The 20,206-nt window shown below is 38.0% G+C and overlaps 2 protein-coding genes across 6 annotated transcripts in view; one reads left to right on the forward strand and one right to left on the reverse strand.

The window, feature by feature from the left end:
• apbb2b (amyloid beta (A4) precursor protein-binding, family B, member 2b) overlaps nt 1–20,206 on the reverse strand; it is a 283,469-nt gene that overhangs the window by 208,146 nt on the left and 55,117 nt on the right. Inside the window, exon 1 of one of the 5 annotated variants that reach the window (XM_049472301.1) lies at nt 20,098–20,126. The exons of 2 other annotated variants lie outside the window; for them this stretch is intronic. The gene's annotated coding sequence lies outside the window, so the exon portion shown is untranslated. Of the gene's footprint in view, nt 1–13,101; nt 13,206–20,097; nt 20,127–20,206 lie in introns of those variants that run through there. 2 more of the 5 variants (XM_049472295.1, XM_049472294.1) reach the window with 2 other exon arrangements.
• Nucleotides 4,505–6,898, forward strand: LOC103021351 (doublesex- and mab-3-related transcription factor A2). The gene is made up of 2 exons (XM_007235523.4): nt 4,505–4,802; nt 5,598–6,898. Exons 1-2 carry the CDS (start codon nt 4,520–4,522, stop codon nt 6,380–6,382), a joined length of 1,068 nt encoding a protein of 355 aa, XP_007235585.2. The 5' UTR covers nt 4,505–4,519; the 3' UTR covers nt 6,383–6,898.

Genomic DNA, 20,206 nt, shown 5'->3' on the forward strand with positions numbered 1-20,206 from the left:
CACCTGATCTACTCTTAAACAGAATGATGAGCTCATAAAGAGACACACTGATTGGTTTATTATTTCATGTTACGCCAAAAACTATCCACATCCATCATTAATTAAGAGAATTAGTACATAGCCTTTTGCGTTGGGTTTCGAGACTCACAAGCTGTACTTTTCCCGTCATCATGATAGCAAAGACACACTGATTAAACACGCCCTAAATCAAGCTGCACTGTGCACGGCTCGCCTATAGATTGATTAAATAGGGCCAATATGTACTTTTATAGTGAAATTTGTGTGTGAGAGAAAAAGAAGGAGGTGCATCTTCTCAAAAGTGCTAAAATGAGATTATGATCTTGTGAAATGCGCACGCACGCACACACACACACACACACACACGCACACACACACACACACACACACACACACGCACACACACACACACACAGGATTTGCCTGTCATAGTGGTACTTCTTGCATCCCTAAGCTTGTGCAATTAAACAAAAGGAATCCAGATAGCGCTGAGTTCACACTGATAAGACGCAGGTGGGAGAAGCTTCTGCGGGAGGATCAGCAGATAACACCACCAACACACCCCCAACACACACACACACACACACACGTATGTACAGTCATGGCTTGGTAAACATCAGCATGTTGATATCTGCATCTCTGCAGGATCTCTTTGCGAGTTCTCCTGAGCTCCTGCGCTAAACGCAGTCAGTCTTCTGTGATTCATTTGCTCCGGCAGAATCGCTAATCGCTAAACGCTAAACGCCTCAATCCCTGAAAAAAGCACAGAGATATCTGGGAAATATCTCAAAATACACAAAAGTATGAAGAGATCCTACAAAATATGAACAGATATCCATAAACATCTCTAGTTCTCCTCACACAGAGGAGATGAATGATGGAGAGGCTCATGTTTTGCCAAGAAGTGACGTTAGCGCTTAGTATCTCTGAGACCATCCCTGAGAGTTTTATATTCTTTAGTTCTATTTCACTTTAACCCTCACTAATTTATATTTCATTTCAACATACCTTTCTTTTTCTTGTTTTTTTTGTAAAAATACAAAAAGGAACTTAACTTTTTGGAGTTTCATTGGGTTTAACTAAACTAAACATGATGCTCCCTCCACCATGCTTCACATTTGAAATGAGGCTGAGCTTACAGTGCTGTACATTTACACATTTTTCCAGAAGCATTTGGAATATTCTACATTCCAAAATCAGGAAAAAAAAACACTTCATTGCAAACAGTATAATTAAAGAGTAATTTGTATGACTGCATTAAAGTTATTTAAATACACAGAATAAACATAAAGATATAAATGTTGTTTTATTAATGCAGGCAGGCCAGTCCACTCCCACGCCCTTGTAACAATATAGTATAGAAGTGGGCGGAGCTTCTGGTCATGGTGAACGTAAGGCTTCTGTTGTGTACAGTAAAGTTGTAGCCCAGACCATCACACTACCACCACCATGTTTAACGTTCAGTATGCTGTATGCTCTTTTTCTGAAATTATGTGTTTTATAGTTTTACGCCAGATGTAACGGGACACACACCTTCCAAAAAGTTTCACTTTTGAGATACAATATATTTTCTAACGTCTCTTCAAGAAAGCAACGTGTTGTACACTACAAAGTTATCCAGCAGAGATGATACTTTAAACAAAATGATAAATAAAAGGTAGGGAATTTGAGGATTTTTCTATACTGACCCATAATGAGTCCCGTCTGTTAGAAAACAAACTACATATCTGTTCTGCCTGAGCTGCCCAAAATTATAAACTCAGATTTGGTAGGGAAATTTAGGTTTTATTATTGGGTTTTTATTATTCCAAATAAATCTGTTCAATAGTTACTTTAAAAAGTTAAGTTTAAGGGACACCACATTTTGAGGGTCAAGTATCTGCGGTTTGTCTGTTGAACTTAAAAGACGAACGTTTGTTTAACTTCATACAATATTAGAAATAATAAAAAAATGGTTTTAAAAACTTAATTTATTTGAGGCAACAAATTGAGTAGACTTAACTTATTAGGGTTTAGAATGAAGCGAAAGAAATTAAATAAACGTGTGTAGAAAAGAGAAATAACCTCTAAAATATTAGTAAACAAAACTACACTGTTGTGTCGAGATGTCAGACCAATCTTACAGAAATTAAAACATCGCTGATTGTTTTCCCTTTATTTATAATTTCAGTATTTAATTTTTTAATGAACACGATGGAAAATGTGAAGAGATTCAGCGCAGATATTTATCTATAAACCCAAATACACTTAACCATAACCTCCTCCTTTAAACAAACACACACCTCTATTATCTACTCCTCCATCTCCACCTGTCTCTCCTTCTCCACCTCCACCTGTCTCTCCTCCTGTCTGTCCTTCACAAACACCACTTTCTTTCACCTGACAAAAAATATATTTGCATAATATTGATATTTATATGTGACATATGAACAGTACAACAGTCATAGATTTTGATGGTAGAGTTATAGTCTGAGAAAAAAAAATCATTTTAATTATTATGTGCAATTTATTTGCCAACAATATGGATAAATATGTATATGAATAAATTCACATTTGTAATCCAAGGTTTTACTGTATTTTTCCCACAAACGCTGCTGGATTTACATAATGATTAATTTAGGCTCCAAAGGAGGATTAGGCATTTGAACAGGTAAACTCAATAGATGATTGATTATTAGCTGATCAGTTTGATCCGCTGTAAAACACAATTTTAGGGCAGAGATCAGAGTTAAGAAACTGCTTTAAACTGCAAATATAAAGTACTGTAACATTACTGAACTCTGGCTATCCACAATATCTTCTAGATAATTATTTACCTAAATGAATTTTCTTTCATTATAGCTCACAGTAGTCCTGCAATCCTAAAAAAATGAATTATATATATATATATATATATATATATATATATATATATATATAGAGAGAGAGAGAGAGAGAGAGAGATTTGTCTCAAACCTGAGTATCTATCTGTAGCTAATTGTAAAGTTAAGCTAACTGAGTCACACAGCTGCAGATTATTAATCACACAGCGGGTTTAATCTGAGAGTTTTGATTCAGTGAAGAGTCTTTTTAATCAGCTATCAGAAACAGTTTAATCACAGTTTACCTGTTTATCTCTGTTACCTTTCATTTGGAGAAATCTCTGTAAATCCAGATCTGTTTACATCAGCTGATCCGACCGGCTGCCTGAACTCACAGCGAGGGGGCGGGGCTTCCCCACACTGACCCTCATCCGTGCGCCGCAAAACCAGCAAGCTGATTGGCTGTTTCTCCTGAAAGGCGGGACTTTCTCCTTAAACCGGTCCCACGATTGGTTACACAGCGGTCTGTGTCCTAAATAAAGTTTTTTAAAATGTATTAGACGGTATGATGGCGTGACATTGGTTTTTAACCCTAAAAACTGCAGGGGACCAAATCAAAACTCATTAATTAAATAACGAGACTCCCTACTTTTATTTTAATATTTAAATTCAAAATGTGGTGTTTTATACTTTATACTACCGATTGTTACGATATAAAGCCGCTAAAACTGAGCACATCATCTCTGAACCACAGCAAAAAAAAAAAGAGCTAGAGCCTACAGTAACCAACTTTATAAGTTATTATTAGTTATATTTTTTCTGATATTTTTTAGAAACACTACATAATAAATTTCAGTCTGTTTAAATGCAAGTGTTTTGATTGAACAGAAAACTCTGTATTTTACTGTAATAATAAACATAATTAATAAAATGTTAGCAAATGAAAGTTTCTTTAGCCACGATGTTTAATAAAATACTGTTTTATCAAGAAATCCCACTTAAAACCATGACTGTGGAATACAGTTTCCAACTGGTCCTTAACTGATAACCATAACTGACTTTGTTATAATAATAATAATAATAATAATAATAATAATAATAATAATAATAATAATAATAAGAGTCAAATAAAGACATGCATGTGACAGTGAGTGACAATAAATCACACTTTGAGCAACTTTGACACTGTTTAAAAAAACATAAGTCAAAATATTTTTACAATGGAAAAAAAGTAAAAAACAGAATAGAAGAGACTAACATTCAGCTTTAGAAATATTTGACATTATGAAGTAAAATGTATCAGAATAAGTGGATTAAAAAAAAATGTCAACAGTATCTAAAATAAATAGTTAAATGACTCTAAACAAGACATTATCACATTCTTTAATTACTAATGTTTTAAAAATGTAGTATATCCTGTTAATTAATTATGATTATTGTTAATTATGAGCCATTATAATAGTTGATTTTTGGTCATTCAACCAAAATTGGAAAAATAAACTGTAATGTTACACTGAGTTTAGACACAAAACACCCCTTATTCTATTACCTGTGTGTGGGTGGGTGAGGGCGTGTCTTTCGTGGGGCGTGGTTTCCAGGGGGCGTATCCCGTTGTCCTGTGTCCCCGCCCCCTGTCCTGTAAAAGCCCCGTATCTCCTCTGTCCCCTCACTCTCTCTCCCTTTCTCTCCCTCTGTTCAGTATGTACGAGTCCGGACGCTCGCTCTCGCTGTCTCTGCGCGCGCCCCTGCTGCTGCGCGCTCCCGCAGGCCTGGAGCGCGCTTTCCCGCGGACCCCGAAGTGCGCGCGCTGCCGCAACCACGGCGTGCTGTCCGCGCTCAAGGGCCACAAGCGCGCCTGCCGGTGGCGGGAGTGCGCGTGCGCCCGGTGCGCGCTGATCGCGGAGCGGCAGAGGGTGATGGCGGCGCAGGTCGCGCTCCGACGTCAGCAGGAACAGGAGAGCAAGAGCCGCGCGGAGGGATACGGTCAGTAAACAGCCTTTATATTTTACATCCTTATAAATTACCTTCACCTGGAATGCAGGCTTTCAGTTAACAGCTGTGCTGAATTCATCAAGAGTTAATTACTTGAATTTCTTGTCTCTTAATAAAGTGTTTGAGAGCATCAGTTAAAGTAAAGTAGTGAAGAGGTAGAGTTACAGGTATACAGTGAATAGTGAATATTTCAGTAATGTTCTAATCCAGGTTATGAGAAGCAACAAATACTACTCAACTAAATAAAGAGAAAAAATGAAGGTCAGTCAATCTGAAAAGAAGAATTTCAACAACTTTTAAAAGTATCCTCAAGTGCAGTCACTGCAAAGACCATTGAAAATATTATAATGATGGAAATGGCACTAATCAGGAACGGAAGATTGAAAACCCAAGAGTTCTCTCTGTTGCACAGGATACGTTTACCTGAGTTACCATGCAGCTGCAAACAGCAAATTATGTAACACTTTTACTTTAACAAGTTACTACATGATTCCTTATGTGTTCCTTCATAGTCTGGACGAAAACTAAATGAGAAATTTGTGCCTTTTTCAGTTTAAACCGCAGAAAACAGCTTGTCTAGCTACTTTAGAGAAGAAGTATTTCCAATAAAATAGGGCAAGCAGAAGAAGTTTCATACTAGTTCTTCAAACTTTAAAAAGGGTCAAGAAAATAACAGGAGTAATATATGTATATATATATATATATATATAAAATTGTTATTTTTTTATTTTTCTATCTTCTCTCAGATCTTCTAACGCTAAGTTTTTGTCTCTTTCTTCTTCACAGGTGACCCACTGAACACCTACATGTTTAACGGCTTTCTGATCACGTCCCCGCCGTCCTCGCTCGCCTCTCCAGGGTCCAGCAGCTCCGGTCTCCCCGGAGAACCTGTTAAACCCGGCGGAGACATGTCCCCCGGCCTCGACCGCCTGTCTGACCGCACCTCCAGCCCTCTGTCCATCGTCTCTTCAGACCCGGAGTCTGGAAGCGAGTGCGAGAAGCTTAAAGATTCCCCTCCGGACCTGCCGAGTCCGGCGCCGTCCGGCAGAGAGCGGGATCCGGTCCAGATTCTGCTGAAGATCTTTCCTCATCTGAAAGTGGAGACTGTAGAAGTGACCCTGCGGATGTGTTCTGGAGACATCGTCAAGGCCATTGAAGCTCTGCTGGCCTCCAAAGATGAACCGAGCTCACCTTTACCCGGGAGCTCGTCCCCGACCTTCTCCAGGAACCTCCCGGGATCTCCAGAAACGGTGGGATCCCTCAGTTCCCACTCCGCTTTCTCTCCTCTGCAGAACTCGGCGAGTAAAGCCCTGGCCGGAGAGAGCGTGTACGGGTTTAACCCTCGTTTCGGGTTAAATCCGCTGCACCTGGCGTATTCCTCCGCGTCCACAGGGGGCGCTCTCCCCAGCTTTATATCTCCCTACCTTCCGGGACTGCTGCCGGCCTTCCCTCTCCGCGCTCCTCTGCATTACCCCTTCCCCAGCTCCTCCCGAGATCTACCCCCCTACCACAGCAAGGACACGCTCTCCACCGCGGGCCTGTACTCCACCCTCGCCCACGGGGGCAAGTGAAGCCTGATAAGCCTCCTAAAACACCCAGAGAACCACCCATCTGTTAGATAGATAACGAGTTAAAACAGTCTGATTGAAAACCCTTAAAAGTTTAAAAGACCTTCAGGTTCTCTTATGTTTCTGCACAGAAGAGAAAGTGAAATATACTATATCACTGCATCACTGCCCAAGAATACAAAGCAAAAATTTACATGTAATTTATATTGGCATCATGTTTTATTATTAATAATAATAATTATTATTATTATTATTAATATAATCTACAAGGTTCTTAATTTCCACATTTTGTTTATGAACATGATTCAACAGATATGAATTATTATACCGCAGTGTTTTATTCGTTGCAAGCAATGTATAAATGCACCGCACCGATATTGCCTTGAATATATGTAGCAAACGATATATATTTTTGTACTTCTTTCCTACAGTTTTTTCTACGATGTTGTATATGTTGCTGTGTGTATATATTGTCACATTTTTACGTTTTATATAAAATAAAATGCTCACAACTTGTCATTCTCTCACTTTTCCTTTAAAAAAGATAAATAAGGATTCAGTGACTGACAAACTGCTTTTTTGTTTACTTGGTTTAGAACACATAATCAATCAATCAATCAATCAATCAATCAATCAATTAAGCTTTATTTTCACTCAGGAATACATTGAGGGTGGCCCTCATTTACAATGCAGCCGAGCTTTTACTGTATAAAAGGGATTGAAAACATTTAATGAGAAATTAGAAATAAAAATAAAAAAATAGTAAAAAACAAAATGAAATAAAATAAATACCAATTTTAAACCGACATTTAATATGTAGGAATAATATATATATATATATATGTGTGTAAAGAAAAAAAAATTTACACATAAAAAGTAAAGAATTTATAAAATGTAAAATTAAGAAAAAGAGTAAAATGGTAAAAGGTAAAATGATAGGAAATGATAAAATGATTAATATTAAACTAAGAACATAAAAAGTAAACGAATCCAATTAGAAAAATAGCATTTGTTACCTTATTTAAATTAAATCTCATACTCTCTTCCTCAGGTAAGAGCCCCCAGGTGTGTGTACAGGTGAATGAGGACTTACTGCCACCTTCTGGATGAGCTCTGCATTACAGCCTGCCCTCACTTCACCCCCAACAGCAGAGAACATTAAATAGACGTTAATGTTTGTTGAAATCTCCTTTGTTTGCGCCATGATACCCTGCCAATCACTTTACTTTAAATAAAACAGGCTCCGCCCACTCACACCTGATTAACATCCCACTGATTAAAAACACCGGACTCTAATTTCACCTTTAATTTAACTGCTAATCCTAAAGATTCACATACTTTTACCTCTTATAGAAATGTAATACTGGATCATTTCCCTCAATAAATAAATATACAAGTATAACATTTTTGTTTCGTTTGTTTAACTGGATTCTCTTTATCTATTTTTGAAACTTGTGTGTTTTAGATCATATTTAATCAGAAATATAGAAAATTCTAAATGGTTCACAAACTTTAATTTATATATATATATTATTGTATTATAAAATAAAAATTATGGTCTGGGTTTAGATATTTATTCTTAACGTTAGATGGTTAGTTTTCTAATAGCGCCCCCTTGTGGGTGAGCAGTGAGCTACAGGCCACATCCATCACTGAGAAACTGTAGATCAACATTCAGCAGATTTTATTATTATAAATATTATTTAAGCTGTGAGAGTTTAGGAACAGGTTTCATTTATATAATAATCCATTACCACATTTATATCCTGAGTATTTCTAGCTGATTTTTTAAGTGTTTAGTCTAATAGTAAATCTAATTAAATTAAACAGTTAAAAAGATCTACATCTAAACCTAGTAGGTGTACTTCACACTGCAAAAATAATATATAAATAAATAAAGTATTATGTTAAGTTTAGTTAAAATATTTATAAATATAAAATCACTAGACTAGTAGTTTACTATAGTATATTAAAAGTATATTATTAATATATAAAGTCGCCCAGACAGTTGGAAAAAAACCCCGGGGTGGATTTTTACTGTTAACTAGTGTAAACAGAACTGTTCTAAACATCTAAACACCTACCTATCTCTAGTGTACTTGGCTGGTGGTGTTTTTCCTCCATAGACTAATTCTAACCATTTGTTTCTTAGCTCTGAATTACTGGGTAAAGTATATAAACACTGATGTGTTATTCACACAAATAACACAGGAATGAACTGCATGCTGTTCCTAGCGCTGTTAGTTATCTCCTATCTGACGAGATGGCGTCGCCGCCCGGCTTCAGCTCTGCTGTCTGTGGGCGGTCCCGAGCCGAGGTGGGCGGGGCCATGAATACTAATTGACGGGTTGATGTAGACACGGTGCTTTTCCTGATCGACTCGTTTCTGTTTTTCTGAATATTTTCTTTTACTAGCTGCTGCAGAAAATGAGGAAGAGGAAGAGTTTTATCATGTACAGCATCATTAACAACTCAGAGACCCGCTGTATTTCACACACAACAAGAACAAGAGGATTTTAGTGGAAGGAGATGTTTAATCAGTGAGATCAGCTGTAGTTTCTACAGTGTAGTTTGTGTTTATAGAGAATATGGGTAGGCGAGTGAATGGTGTGGTTTATATATAACATGTATAAGTAAAAATCACTTCTGCTGATATAGACCCTTTAAAATATGGTTTATAATTATGTGAAATCAGGTAATCAGCATAATTGTTTAATCAGGGAATCTGTAATTAGCTGATTATTGAAGTGGTTCCTGTAGGAAGTGGTGATTACTGGTGAGCTGGAGTTTAATGTACACTCGGCCTGAATCACCTGATCTGCAGGTGAAGAGCTGGATAATTACCTGAATACCTGATTCTGCTGTTCTCCACAGTACAGAACATAATGCATTATTCTAAATGCTGCTCTTTCAATAACCTAAAATTAATATTTAATTTAAAAGTAATAACAAGACTGGAATGGGCTTTTAAAAACCATATGGGCAATTTCACCGAATGGGAGAGATTTATTGTTGTAACTCTTCCAAATTGAATTTATTTATTTATATCCTGGCCAAACTCAGGAAGCTAATCTTAATTTTATTTTTTAAAGGTTTCTAATCTGAATATGGTTACAAAAAACTCATGTGAGATTTAAAAAACATGTTTAAAAGCAAGTCCATTAATTTCTTTAATTTTAAAGAAATATTTATAGACTGAGTGTAAACATAATTTATATTTATGACAAAAAAAATCACTCCTGTTACTGTAACTCATTCCTGTTACTGGCACTCAGTCCTGTTACTGTAACTCACTCCTGTTACTGGCACTCAGTCCTGTTACTGTAACTCATTCCTGTTACTGGCACTCAGTCCTGTTACTGTAACTCACTCCTGTTACTGTAACTCATTCCTGTTACTGGCACTCAGTCCTGTTACTGTAACTCACTCCTGTTACTGGCACTCAGTCCTGTTACTGTAACTCATTCCTGTTGCTGGCACTCAGTCCTGTTACTGTAACTCACTCCTGTTACTGTAACTCATTCCTGTTACTGGCACTCAGTCCTGTTACTGTAACTCACTCCTGTTACTGTAACTCACTCCTGTTACTGGCACTCACTCCTGTTACTGGCACTCAGTCCTGTTACTGTAACTCATTCCTGTTACTGGCACTCAGTCCTGTTACTGTAACTCACTCCTGTTACTGGCACTCACTCCTGTTACTGGCACTCATTCCTGTTACTGGCACTCAGTCCTGTTACTGTAACTCACTCCTGTTACTGTAACTCATTCCTGTTACTGGCACTCAGTCCTGTTACTGTAACTCACTCCTGTTACTGTAACTCACTCCTGTTACTGGCACTCACTCCTGTTACTGGCACTCAGTCCTGTTACTGTAACTCATTCCTGTTACTGGCACTCAGTCCTGTTACTGTAACTCACTCCTGTTACTGGCACTCACTCCTGTTACTGGCACTCATTCCTGTTACTGGCACTCAGTCCTGTTACTGGCACTCAGTCCTGTTACTGTAACTCACTCCTGTTACTGTAACTCATTCCTGTTACTGGCACTCAGTCCTGTTATTTAAAAAAATTGAGTAACAGGCCTGAGTGCCAGTAACAGGTGCCGTTGCTGGATTGGTCTTAAATGTTTTAAATGTCAGGGCTCTCCGGTACAGTAATTCCTAATCAAAATAAAGGTTGATTGATTGATTGATTGATTGATATATTTTCTTTTATTACATTTTTTTTGTATTTTTTTCTTTTGTATATAGAGTTTTATTAGTATGTGTTTATATATTTTCCTGACCTGTTTCTCTGGTCTCTGTGCTGATGTAATACTGCATATTTCCTCATTGTGGGATTAATAAAGCATTATCTTATCTTACCTTATCTTTTCTAATATGCTAATCAGTTCACTACTGCATAAAGGGCAGTGCTAGCATTCCCCGCTAGTCACCGTTAGCATTTAGCTGCGCTGTCCTTGCAATGGCAGCACTATTTCACATAACTACAGAAAAGGCTAGCTCTCAGGAGTGTGTGTGTATGTGTGTGTGTGTGTGTGTGTGTGTGTTTGCACTAATCAATACACAGAAAACGGCAACATGACAACAAGGCCCTGCACTCATTATCCGCTCGACTGCATCTATTAGAAAAGCAATACAGTGGCGGCTTAAACACAGGTCAATAACCTCTACTGAAACATGCTGAACCTTACACAACACACACACACACACACACACACACACACACACACACACACACACACACACACACACTCAACACACACACAACACACACAAACACATTCTCTAACACACACACGCAGCTCCCAACTCAGCAAAAAGCAGATTTTCTTGTTAGCTGCAACCTTTAAAAGTCAGATGCTATCGAATTCCAGTAGCTGCTGCTGAAACGTCCAATAACACGACTCTCTGTGCTCTGGTACACACACACACACACACACACACACACACACACACACACACACACACACACACAGGGATTTACAGGGTGTAGGACATTCTGTTTATACCATTTATCTTGTCTCTCAGCACAGACTGTATATGGATTCAGTGCCGCTGCTGAACGGACTGATAGTAGTGAACCAGTTCAGTACAGATCACTAAAACTCTGTACAATAAAAATCACAATTAACCCCACTTATTAAACAGTTACGTAACATCTCAGCTAATTATGAATTATTTTTTATAATAATGATTAATTATTAACTCTGAACAGCTTCCTAAATCTGTCCCTGAAGATAAAAGCTTATCCCCACAGCATGATGCTCCCACCACCATGTTTCACAGTGGGGATGATGATGATGGTGTGTTCAGGGTGATGAGGGTCTCTTCTGACCACAGAACCTTCTTCCACATACTCATGACTTATTATGACAGTAATAAACATTATACTGTATCTTTCGTACTATAAGCTGCACTTAAAATCCTTTAATTTGAACAAAAATCATCATCAGAGCTCCTTATAATCCGGTGCTCCTTATGTATGAATTCTATCAGTCAGGTATTAAGGAGCAGTAAAGACACTCCACTGAAGTACAGAGTTATACAGGTGAGTTTTCAACGAAGTTTCTCCAGCACCGGGACTGGAGCAGTATTAGCATTAGCCGCTAACCGCTATAGCACATTTAAATGTCAAATAAATAAAAGTACATTTGTAACACACTAAACATTGTAGTGCATTATTTTCCTCACATAGTATACTAGAACTGTGCTACTTACAAAAGACAGGGACAAGAAGTGTCTTTTTGTACTCTAATGTAAATATAGATCACATATATTTAACATCATTTCTGGTGTACAAAAAATAGTGATACAGTTGTAAAACTGTAAAAAAAAATAATGTATTATAATTTTACTGTAAATATACTGATTAATAATGTGGCTACATTATTGTGGAACACAATAGTGCACAATTATAACAATATACTGTTATTATTTTATAATATACATCTTTGGGGGTTTATGTTCTTTTAAAGTATATTTACTGGCAACTTCACTGGATTTACTTCCATCTCATGTTATTCTCTTCTAAAAGTGTTGAGCAGTGTTCCTCCTGTTCCTCCTCCCTCCAGCAGGGGTCAGTGTTCCTCTACAGGTGATCTCCAGGTCTTTCCTTATTAAGGTGGAGCCTCTATAGTAGTAGAACTGCAGCCAGAACACAAGACAAACAATCCAGCGCACTGCAGTGACTGACTGCACTATTACCCAGCGTACACACTGCCTGTCCACTTTATCAGAAACCCCTACTGTATATCCTCACTTAATCTCACTGTATAAAACTCCACTAACCTTAAATCACCTCTACAGTCCGTCTGTAGCTGTAGAGTTTATCTCACCTCCTTTATCACAGATCAGTTTTAGACTGTGATGTTATTCAGGCTGATAATAAATATGTTTCAGTTCCAGATGTTAAATAAAATTCAAGCAAATGATTATATGTTTGAGACACAATGAACTGTGAACATATTGGGCCCTATTTTACCTTTATCTATAGTCGAGCTGTAAAACGTGCACCGTACAGCTTGATTTAGGGCGTGTGAGTGGTCATTGTCTTTGCTATCATAACGAAAGGATAAGTACAGGCAGGCTCGACGCACCTGTGTTACCGAGATAGCGATGAATGTCTGACTGTTGGCATCTGTCTAGGTTGTATTCAGTCAGTGGAGCTCCTGTGTTTTCTGTTACCAAGATAAACAAGATAAAACTCCAGAAATGTACCTGAACACACCTCATTTCCAGAACACCACGCCCATCAGTGTAGATATATTCAGAAGATCTGCTGCTGTTTAAACCAGGCAGGAGGAAGGAGTGATAATACACTGTTGGTGGGGTTGAAGATAGCAATAAACATGGTGTATGATAGGACAAGTGTGATAAGTAACAATTAACTTTTTTATTAATGCAAGCTAAAAAATGAACTTAAACCTGCAGTTTGTTACAAGAACTTGGCAATACGATACGTATAAAACAAAGGAAATGTATTTGTTTGTGCTTTAACCAGCCTGTTCTTAACAAATGAAAACTTTTTAAGGACACACACACACACACACACACACACACACACACACCTGTTAGCATTAGCTAAGCGCTCCAGGGGCTTGTGCTCTGGCGGGATTGACAGATTCAGACTGAGAGGCTGGATGACCTTTAACCCCGCCCACTGTCCCAGAAGTGTCACTCTGATTGGCTGAACAGGTGTCAGATTGGGCTGTGTTCTCCAGAGTCCCACCAAACGGTGCAGCGCTGTGTTTCTGGGTTACTGAGTTTTTTTTTTAGGGTTACCGGAGCTTCATGCCTCAGTGGTGCTAACGCGGCGCTAGCTGATAATGCTAACTGATTAAAAAAAGATGAAAATTATGAAAATTAGTATTCAGCTGAAATTACTATTTTATTGTACTAAAATCAATAGTAAAGCCCCAAAAACAGATTTACTACAGACTTAAAAATATAATAAACCTTCAGAGTTGCCTCATTTTTATGGTTTTAAAAATGAATCTATTTCTGCTAACACGTAAAAAAACATCTCTGAAAAGCTTTACTTTACTGCTGATGACTGGATTGGAATCTTAGAAAGTACAATTATCTAATTTCAAGGCAATAAATCTAACATCTCAATTTGCATATACAGCTCTGGAAAAAAGAGAGAAGATTCCACTTAAAAATTATGAGTTTCTTTGATTTTACCAAATTAAAAACCTCTGGAATTTAATCAAGAGGAAGATGGATGATCACAAACCATCAAACCACCAAACTGAACTGCTTGAATTTTTACACCAGGAGTAAAGCAGCATAAAGTTATCCAAAAGCAGTGTGTAAGACTGGTGGAGGAGAAGAACATGATGCCAAGATGCATAAAAAAAACTGTGATTAAAAACCAACCAGGATTATTCCACCAAATATTGATTATTTCTGAACTCTTAAAACTTTATGAATATGAACTTGTTTTCTTTGCATTATTTGAGGTCTGAAAGTTCTGCATCTTTTTTGTTATTTCAGTCATTTCTCATTTTCTGTAAATAAATGCTCTAAATGAGAATATTTTTATTTGTAATTTGGGAGAAATGTTGTCTGTAGTTTATAGAATAAAACAACAATGTTCATTTTACTCAAACATAAACCTATAAATAGCAAAATCAGAGAAACTTTCCTCCATCATGCAGAGCTGGTCCAGATCTTTTCCTCTGATCTCCAACACCTCTGAGAGGAGAAAGAAAATCACATTTCTATTCGATATGAGAGACTGTCTGAACGTCTGCTGAATGTATGAGAGGAAACAGTATGGGCTTTGTTTCCTGACATAAAATGCACTTCACTTCATTAAAATCAATCTCAACGCTGCTGAACTCCAAACACCAGCTGATAGAATCAGAAATGGAGATTCTTATTCAGTGATAAACACTCCGATATTGTGAACAGGATTCATTTATCTGCAGCTTCTATATTGCTGTTGCTGGTTAAATGAGGTTAATCTGTAGTATTTGCTGGTTTTTAGATGGGTTAGACTGGTTTGTGAGATCTGCTGTGTTGCTGTGATAAAAGCTACTCACTATATGGGCTGAGTGATGCTCTAGAGAGGGGTATCCAGTTAGTAGTGTTAAAGGTTTTTGGCCCAATTCCATTTTTAGTTTATTCCCTTACCTGTTGTTATGAATAGAAATAAAAAAATAAATATAATAAAATAAACCCTTCAATCAACCGGATACGGATATACTGTAGCTATAGTAGTGGAGCGCTAAAGTTCAGCAACCGAGCTGCAGCTTAGCTAGTTATCTTTAAGGGTTTATTGTATGTCTTCAGTCCACCTTAAATGCTGCCGTCTCTGCTGTCTTTTGCGCCTTTTTATGATAATTCTCACAGTCCTCTGCTTGGAGTTTTCCTCTAAAACATCTCAGTTTAAAGGATCATGTAGCTCCAACACTTCCTCTAGACCTGAACACGTAAAACAGAAGGGTGGAGCTGTGAAATTGGTGAAAGTGGTGAAATGAAGTAATTTGGGCCTGAATTCTCTTTCCTTCACATGACGCTCTAGTCTTACACATTCTACACATATTTAATTTATGTTTGAGTCAGGTGGTGTCTGAGCTGTGAGATAATTCTTCACTCATGAATATAATCTGATCTGATTGATTTACAGACATATCAGCCAATCACATATTTTGGCTAAAGAAAAGTATCTTTATGTAGATTTGGGTTCTGTAACTCCAGCATGCCAAACTCAACAATAGCTTTACTACATTAGAAATGACAGCTTTTTAATTTCTCACAATTGTCTGATCAAACGACGGAGGTGCTTTCTGTTCCTCAGAGTTGGTGGCCTCAATTAGCATCACGCTAATTATGACTGGCTAATTAGTGGCCAGATTTCCCTTTTCAGTAGTCATATTACAACTCTGGCTGTGCATTTTAGTGATGAACAAAGCAATGAAAACAGACAGACAGGGAGATAAAAGAGAGAGAGAGAGAGAGAGAGAGAGAGAGAGAGAGAGAGAAAAGATAAAGCAAAAGCTAGAACTGGAATCCAAGTGAATAGTGATAAAGAACAGTGTTAAAAAGTGAGAAAGAAATAAGAAAAGACTTGGGTAAAGGAAGGGGAAAAAGAAAAGATGGTCAAAGACGAAGAAAAATGTGAGAAATAATTTAAAAAAGAAGACAGAAGGAAAGGGGGATAAAGGAGTATAAAAACAGAAAGAAAAAACTGCAGAAAAATGTCTAACTTACAAAAAAGGGGGCAAAAGATAAAATACAGAGAAAAAACTGCGAAAAATCCTTTAAAGAGACAAAAAAGAAGAAGGGATAGAAAAGCATAAAGAATCTAGCAGTAGATTTTGGTTTATTTCATGTTACGCCCCAAAATACTCCCATAATTAATTAAGAGAATTAGTACATGCCTTTTGTGCGTTTTGAGCTGAGCAAGGTGTACTTTTCCAGTCGTTACGATAGCAAAGACACACTGCCACGCCCTAAAACAAGCTGCACTGTGCACGGGTGATGACTCGCCTATAGACAAAGAGAAAAGAGAAAAGTGAGAGAAAGAGAACAAGAGGTTTTCAGATTCACTGTGCAATCAGTGGCCTTCATACCTTTATCCCAGCTAAGCCTGATGATAATCACACACACACACACACACACACACACACACACACACACACACACACACACACACACACACACACACACACACACACACACACTCTGATCAATTCAGTGCTTCAGCCTGGCCCAGTTCTCTGAATGAAAAGAAAAGAATGGAAATCTCTGTGCTGCAGTTTCAGGTAAACTGAATTTCTCTGTTATCCACCTAGTCTGACATCTAACACACAGAATATAAACAGACAAATACAAATATACATATATACTCTACATATATACAATATATCAATGTGAGGATGCCCCACAGGTGCTCAATAAGGGTGGTTGTCTTGGAAACAAATCTGTTTCTCACATCACTAGAGAGTTCTTTGCTAGGAGGTGGTATGTTCAATATCTAGTGTATATCCAACAATAATAATCCCTCCTTTAAAGTTTCTTCTGTGACTCGTTTAGTGCATTTTTTCTCATTTTTCTGTCACAAACCCACGTTCTGAGGTATAATCCAGCGTCTGTCAGTGTGTGAGTTTCTCTGCAGCTGTGTAGATACGAAGTCAGTGCGTGATAATTATTTTATTACAAGTAAACCTAGTTTTGAACCATTTCTTTGTCATCTGTAGTTTGATTTTTAGAAGAGGAGACAAATCGATTATAATCAAAAATCAGATTTTTTGTAAAAATATAAAAAAAAAAAATTTAGGCCATATCGCCCAGCACAGCTTTAAGCTGAAACGAACTTGGGTTCTGCAGCAGGACAATGACCCAAAACACACCAGCAAGTCCACCTGATTGGCTAAAGAAAAACAAAGTGAAGACTTTTTGGAGTGGCCTAGTGAAAGTCCCGACTTGAATCTGATTGAGATGCTGTGGATAATCTTAAATCCAGTGTGTCTGAATTTAAATAATTCTGTAAAGAAGAGTGGAACTAAATTCCACTTTTTTTTAAACACTTTTTCACACAGGAACATTTTCTCCCTTAATAATAAAAATATCAATTGAAAAAACTGCATTTTGTGTTTATTTGTTTTGTCTTTTACTAATATTTAAATTTGTTTGATGATCTGAAACATTTTAAAGACAAACATGCAAAAAGCATAAGAATTAATGAATTCACACTTAATTTCTATACTATTATAGATACAATAAAATATTTGCAGAAATGAATTTAAGTGTGGGTTTAGTCAACGTTACGGTCAAGTCTATTGCTTAAGTGTTCTTCAGGTATTAATGAAATATTAATCGATTTCTCCAGCTCTCTCTCTCACACACACACACACACACACACACACACACACACACACACACATGCCCGTATATAAAACACCAACCATTTTCAGTGGGGGATTCGATAACTGACGTTAGACTTCATTTCCACACTGAACTCTTCCACTCTTCAACCCAGGAAAGCCTCTTCAACTCTACACGACCCTCTAAAACATCTAAAATTCATCTCCACTAATCCCCCCCCCCCCCCCCCACTGTACCCAAACAAACCCCAACAACACACTCAACTCACACCGCAGGTAAAAAGGCCAAGCAACTGTTGACTGGAGCCATCAGATTTATTTTAAGCAGCTCCGGAGCTTTTACAGCCAAAAGATCAGCAGAATCAACCAAAGTTTAACAAACGTTCAGGTTTATAAGACCAATATAAACTTGGATCATCTAGAGATTTTTGCTCCATTCTTCTTTATAAATCAGCTGAAGATCAGTCAGGTTGGATGGAGAGCGTTGGTCTGTGAACAGCAGTTTTCATGTCTCTCCACAGAAGATCAATGAGATTTAGGTCTTTAGGACTTTAACTGGATCATTCTAACACATGAATATTCTCTGATCTAAATCATTATAGCTCCACTGTAGCTCTGGCTGTATGTTTAGGGTCATCGTCTTGCTGGAAGATCTTGAGTCTTTTACAGCCTCCAACAGCTTTTCTTCTTCCAGGATTGTTCTGTATTTATTTATCTCCATCCATCTTCCCTCCATCAACTCTGACCAGCTTCCTAAATCTGTCCCTGCTGAAGAAAAGCTTCTCCCCACAGCATGATGCTGCCTCCACCATGTTTCACAGTGGGGATGGAGGGTGTGTTCAGGGTGATGAGCAGTGTTACTTTGTTCTGATCTGAGAACAGAATCTTCTTCCACATGTTTACTGTGTTTCTACATGACTTGTAGCTACAAACTGCAAACAGAACTTCTTACGTCTTTCTTTCAACAATGTTTTTCTTCTTCCATAAAGATCAGATTTGTGGAGAGCAGGACTTCTAGTTGTCCTGTGAACAGATTCTCCTGATCCACCTGATCTGTGGATCTCTGCAGCTCCTCCAGAGTGATCATGGGTCTCGGTTGCTTCTCTGATCAGTGCTCTCCTTGCTGGATCTGTTAGTTTGGGTGGATGGTTGGTTCATGTCTTGGTAGGTTTGTAGAAACAGATGTAGAATAACTTTTTCCTTCATTTTTGAATGATGGATTGATGGAACAGAGCTGATTGGGATGATCAAAGCTTTGGAGATGATTTTATAATCTAACCCTGCTTTAAACTCTTCTCCACAACTTTATCTCTGATCTGTCTGCTGAGTTCTTCCTTCTTGGTCTTCATGAAGCTGTTTGTTCACTAATAAACCACTGAGCTCTTCACAGAACAGCTGTATTTATACTGAGACTAAATTACAGACAGCTGGATTAACTCCTTTTAGAATGAGTTAAGGTTCAGGATGGAGCATCTCTGCAGAAGAGCTGCAGATTAAAAGGGTCTCTTACCTCTACAGAATGCTGGTGAACTCAAAGACGCCTCTTAAACTCTGCTTGACCCTCTAAAAGCATCTTCCAGCAGAGCAGAGGAGATCACCCAAACACCGCACACTCACTACAGCCCGAGCTACAGCTCAAAACTGCACAAATACATCATTACAGCACAAAATACACATCTAATTCTCCATTCAGCGCAGCGACCATGCGTACGACATATTTAACCCCTCCTCCTTTAACCCTAATGGGATCAGTTCTGATTGGACGACTGATCAGTAATGAGGGGAATCTCTCTGATGTTGGGATAAACCTAAATCATGCACATATAAACAACATGCCTGTAAATAAATCATAAATTGGCCTTCTTTTCTTAGAGTACAGCTTTCAGTTTCTATCCCTGTCTTTAAACAGCAGCAGATCTTCTGAATATATCTACCCTGATGGGCGTGGTGTTCTGGAAATGAGGTGTGTTCAGGTACATTTAAACAGAATAGTAAATAAAATAACATTGCTGTTCCCGTAAATGAGCTGCTGGAGCTCCTTCACAGCGTCAACCAGCAGCTCAGTTTCCTCTGCTGAGAAGAGTTTGTTGGACATGTCCAGGAAGCTGCACCGTTACAATAGCAATCCACCCAAAATTAACTCTTAAATTTAGTATTCTGTTTATTGTTGATGTAAAAGTTGGGTTTGTGCTGCTGTGTGTTCATGTGTGTGTAATAAGTGGGGGTGTACGCTCGGCTCAGCACAGCGCCTGTGTTACCGAGATAGCGATGAACGTCTGACTGTTGGCGTCTGTCTAGGTTGCATTCAGTCAGTGGAGCTCCTGTGTTTTCTGTTACCAAGATAAACAAGATAAAACTCCAGAAATGTACCAGAACACACCTCATTTCCAGAACACCACGCCCATCAGTGTAGATATATTCAGAAGATCTGCTGCTGTTTAAACCAGGCAGGAGGAAGGAGTGAAAATAGACTGCTGGCAGGGTGGAGG

The sequence above is a fragment of the Astyanax mexicanus genome, chromosome 25 (assembly GCF_023375975.1).
Source record: "Astyanax mexicanus isolate ESR-SI-001 chromosome 25, AstMex3_surface, whole genome shotgun sequence".
Classification (NCBI taxonomy): Eukaryota; Metazoa; Chordata; class Actinopteri; order Characiformes; family Acestrorhamphidae; genus Astyanax; species Astyanax mexicanus.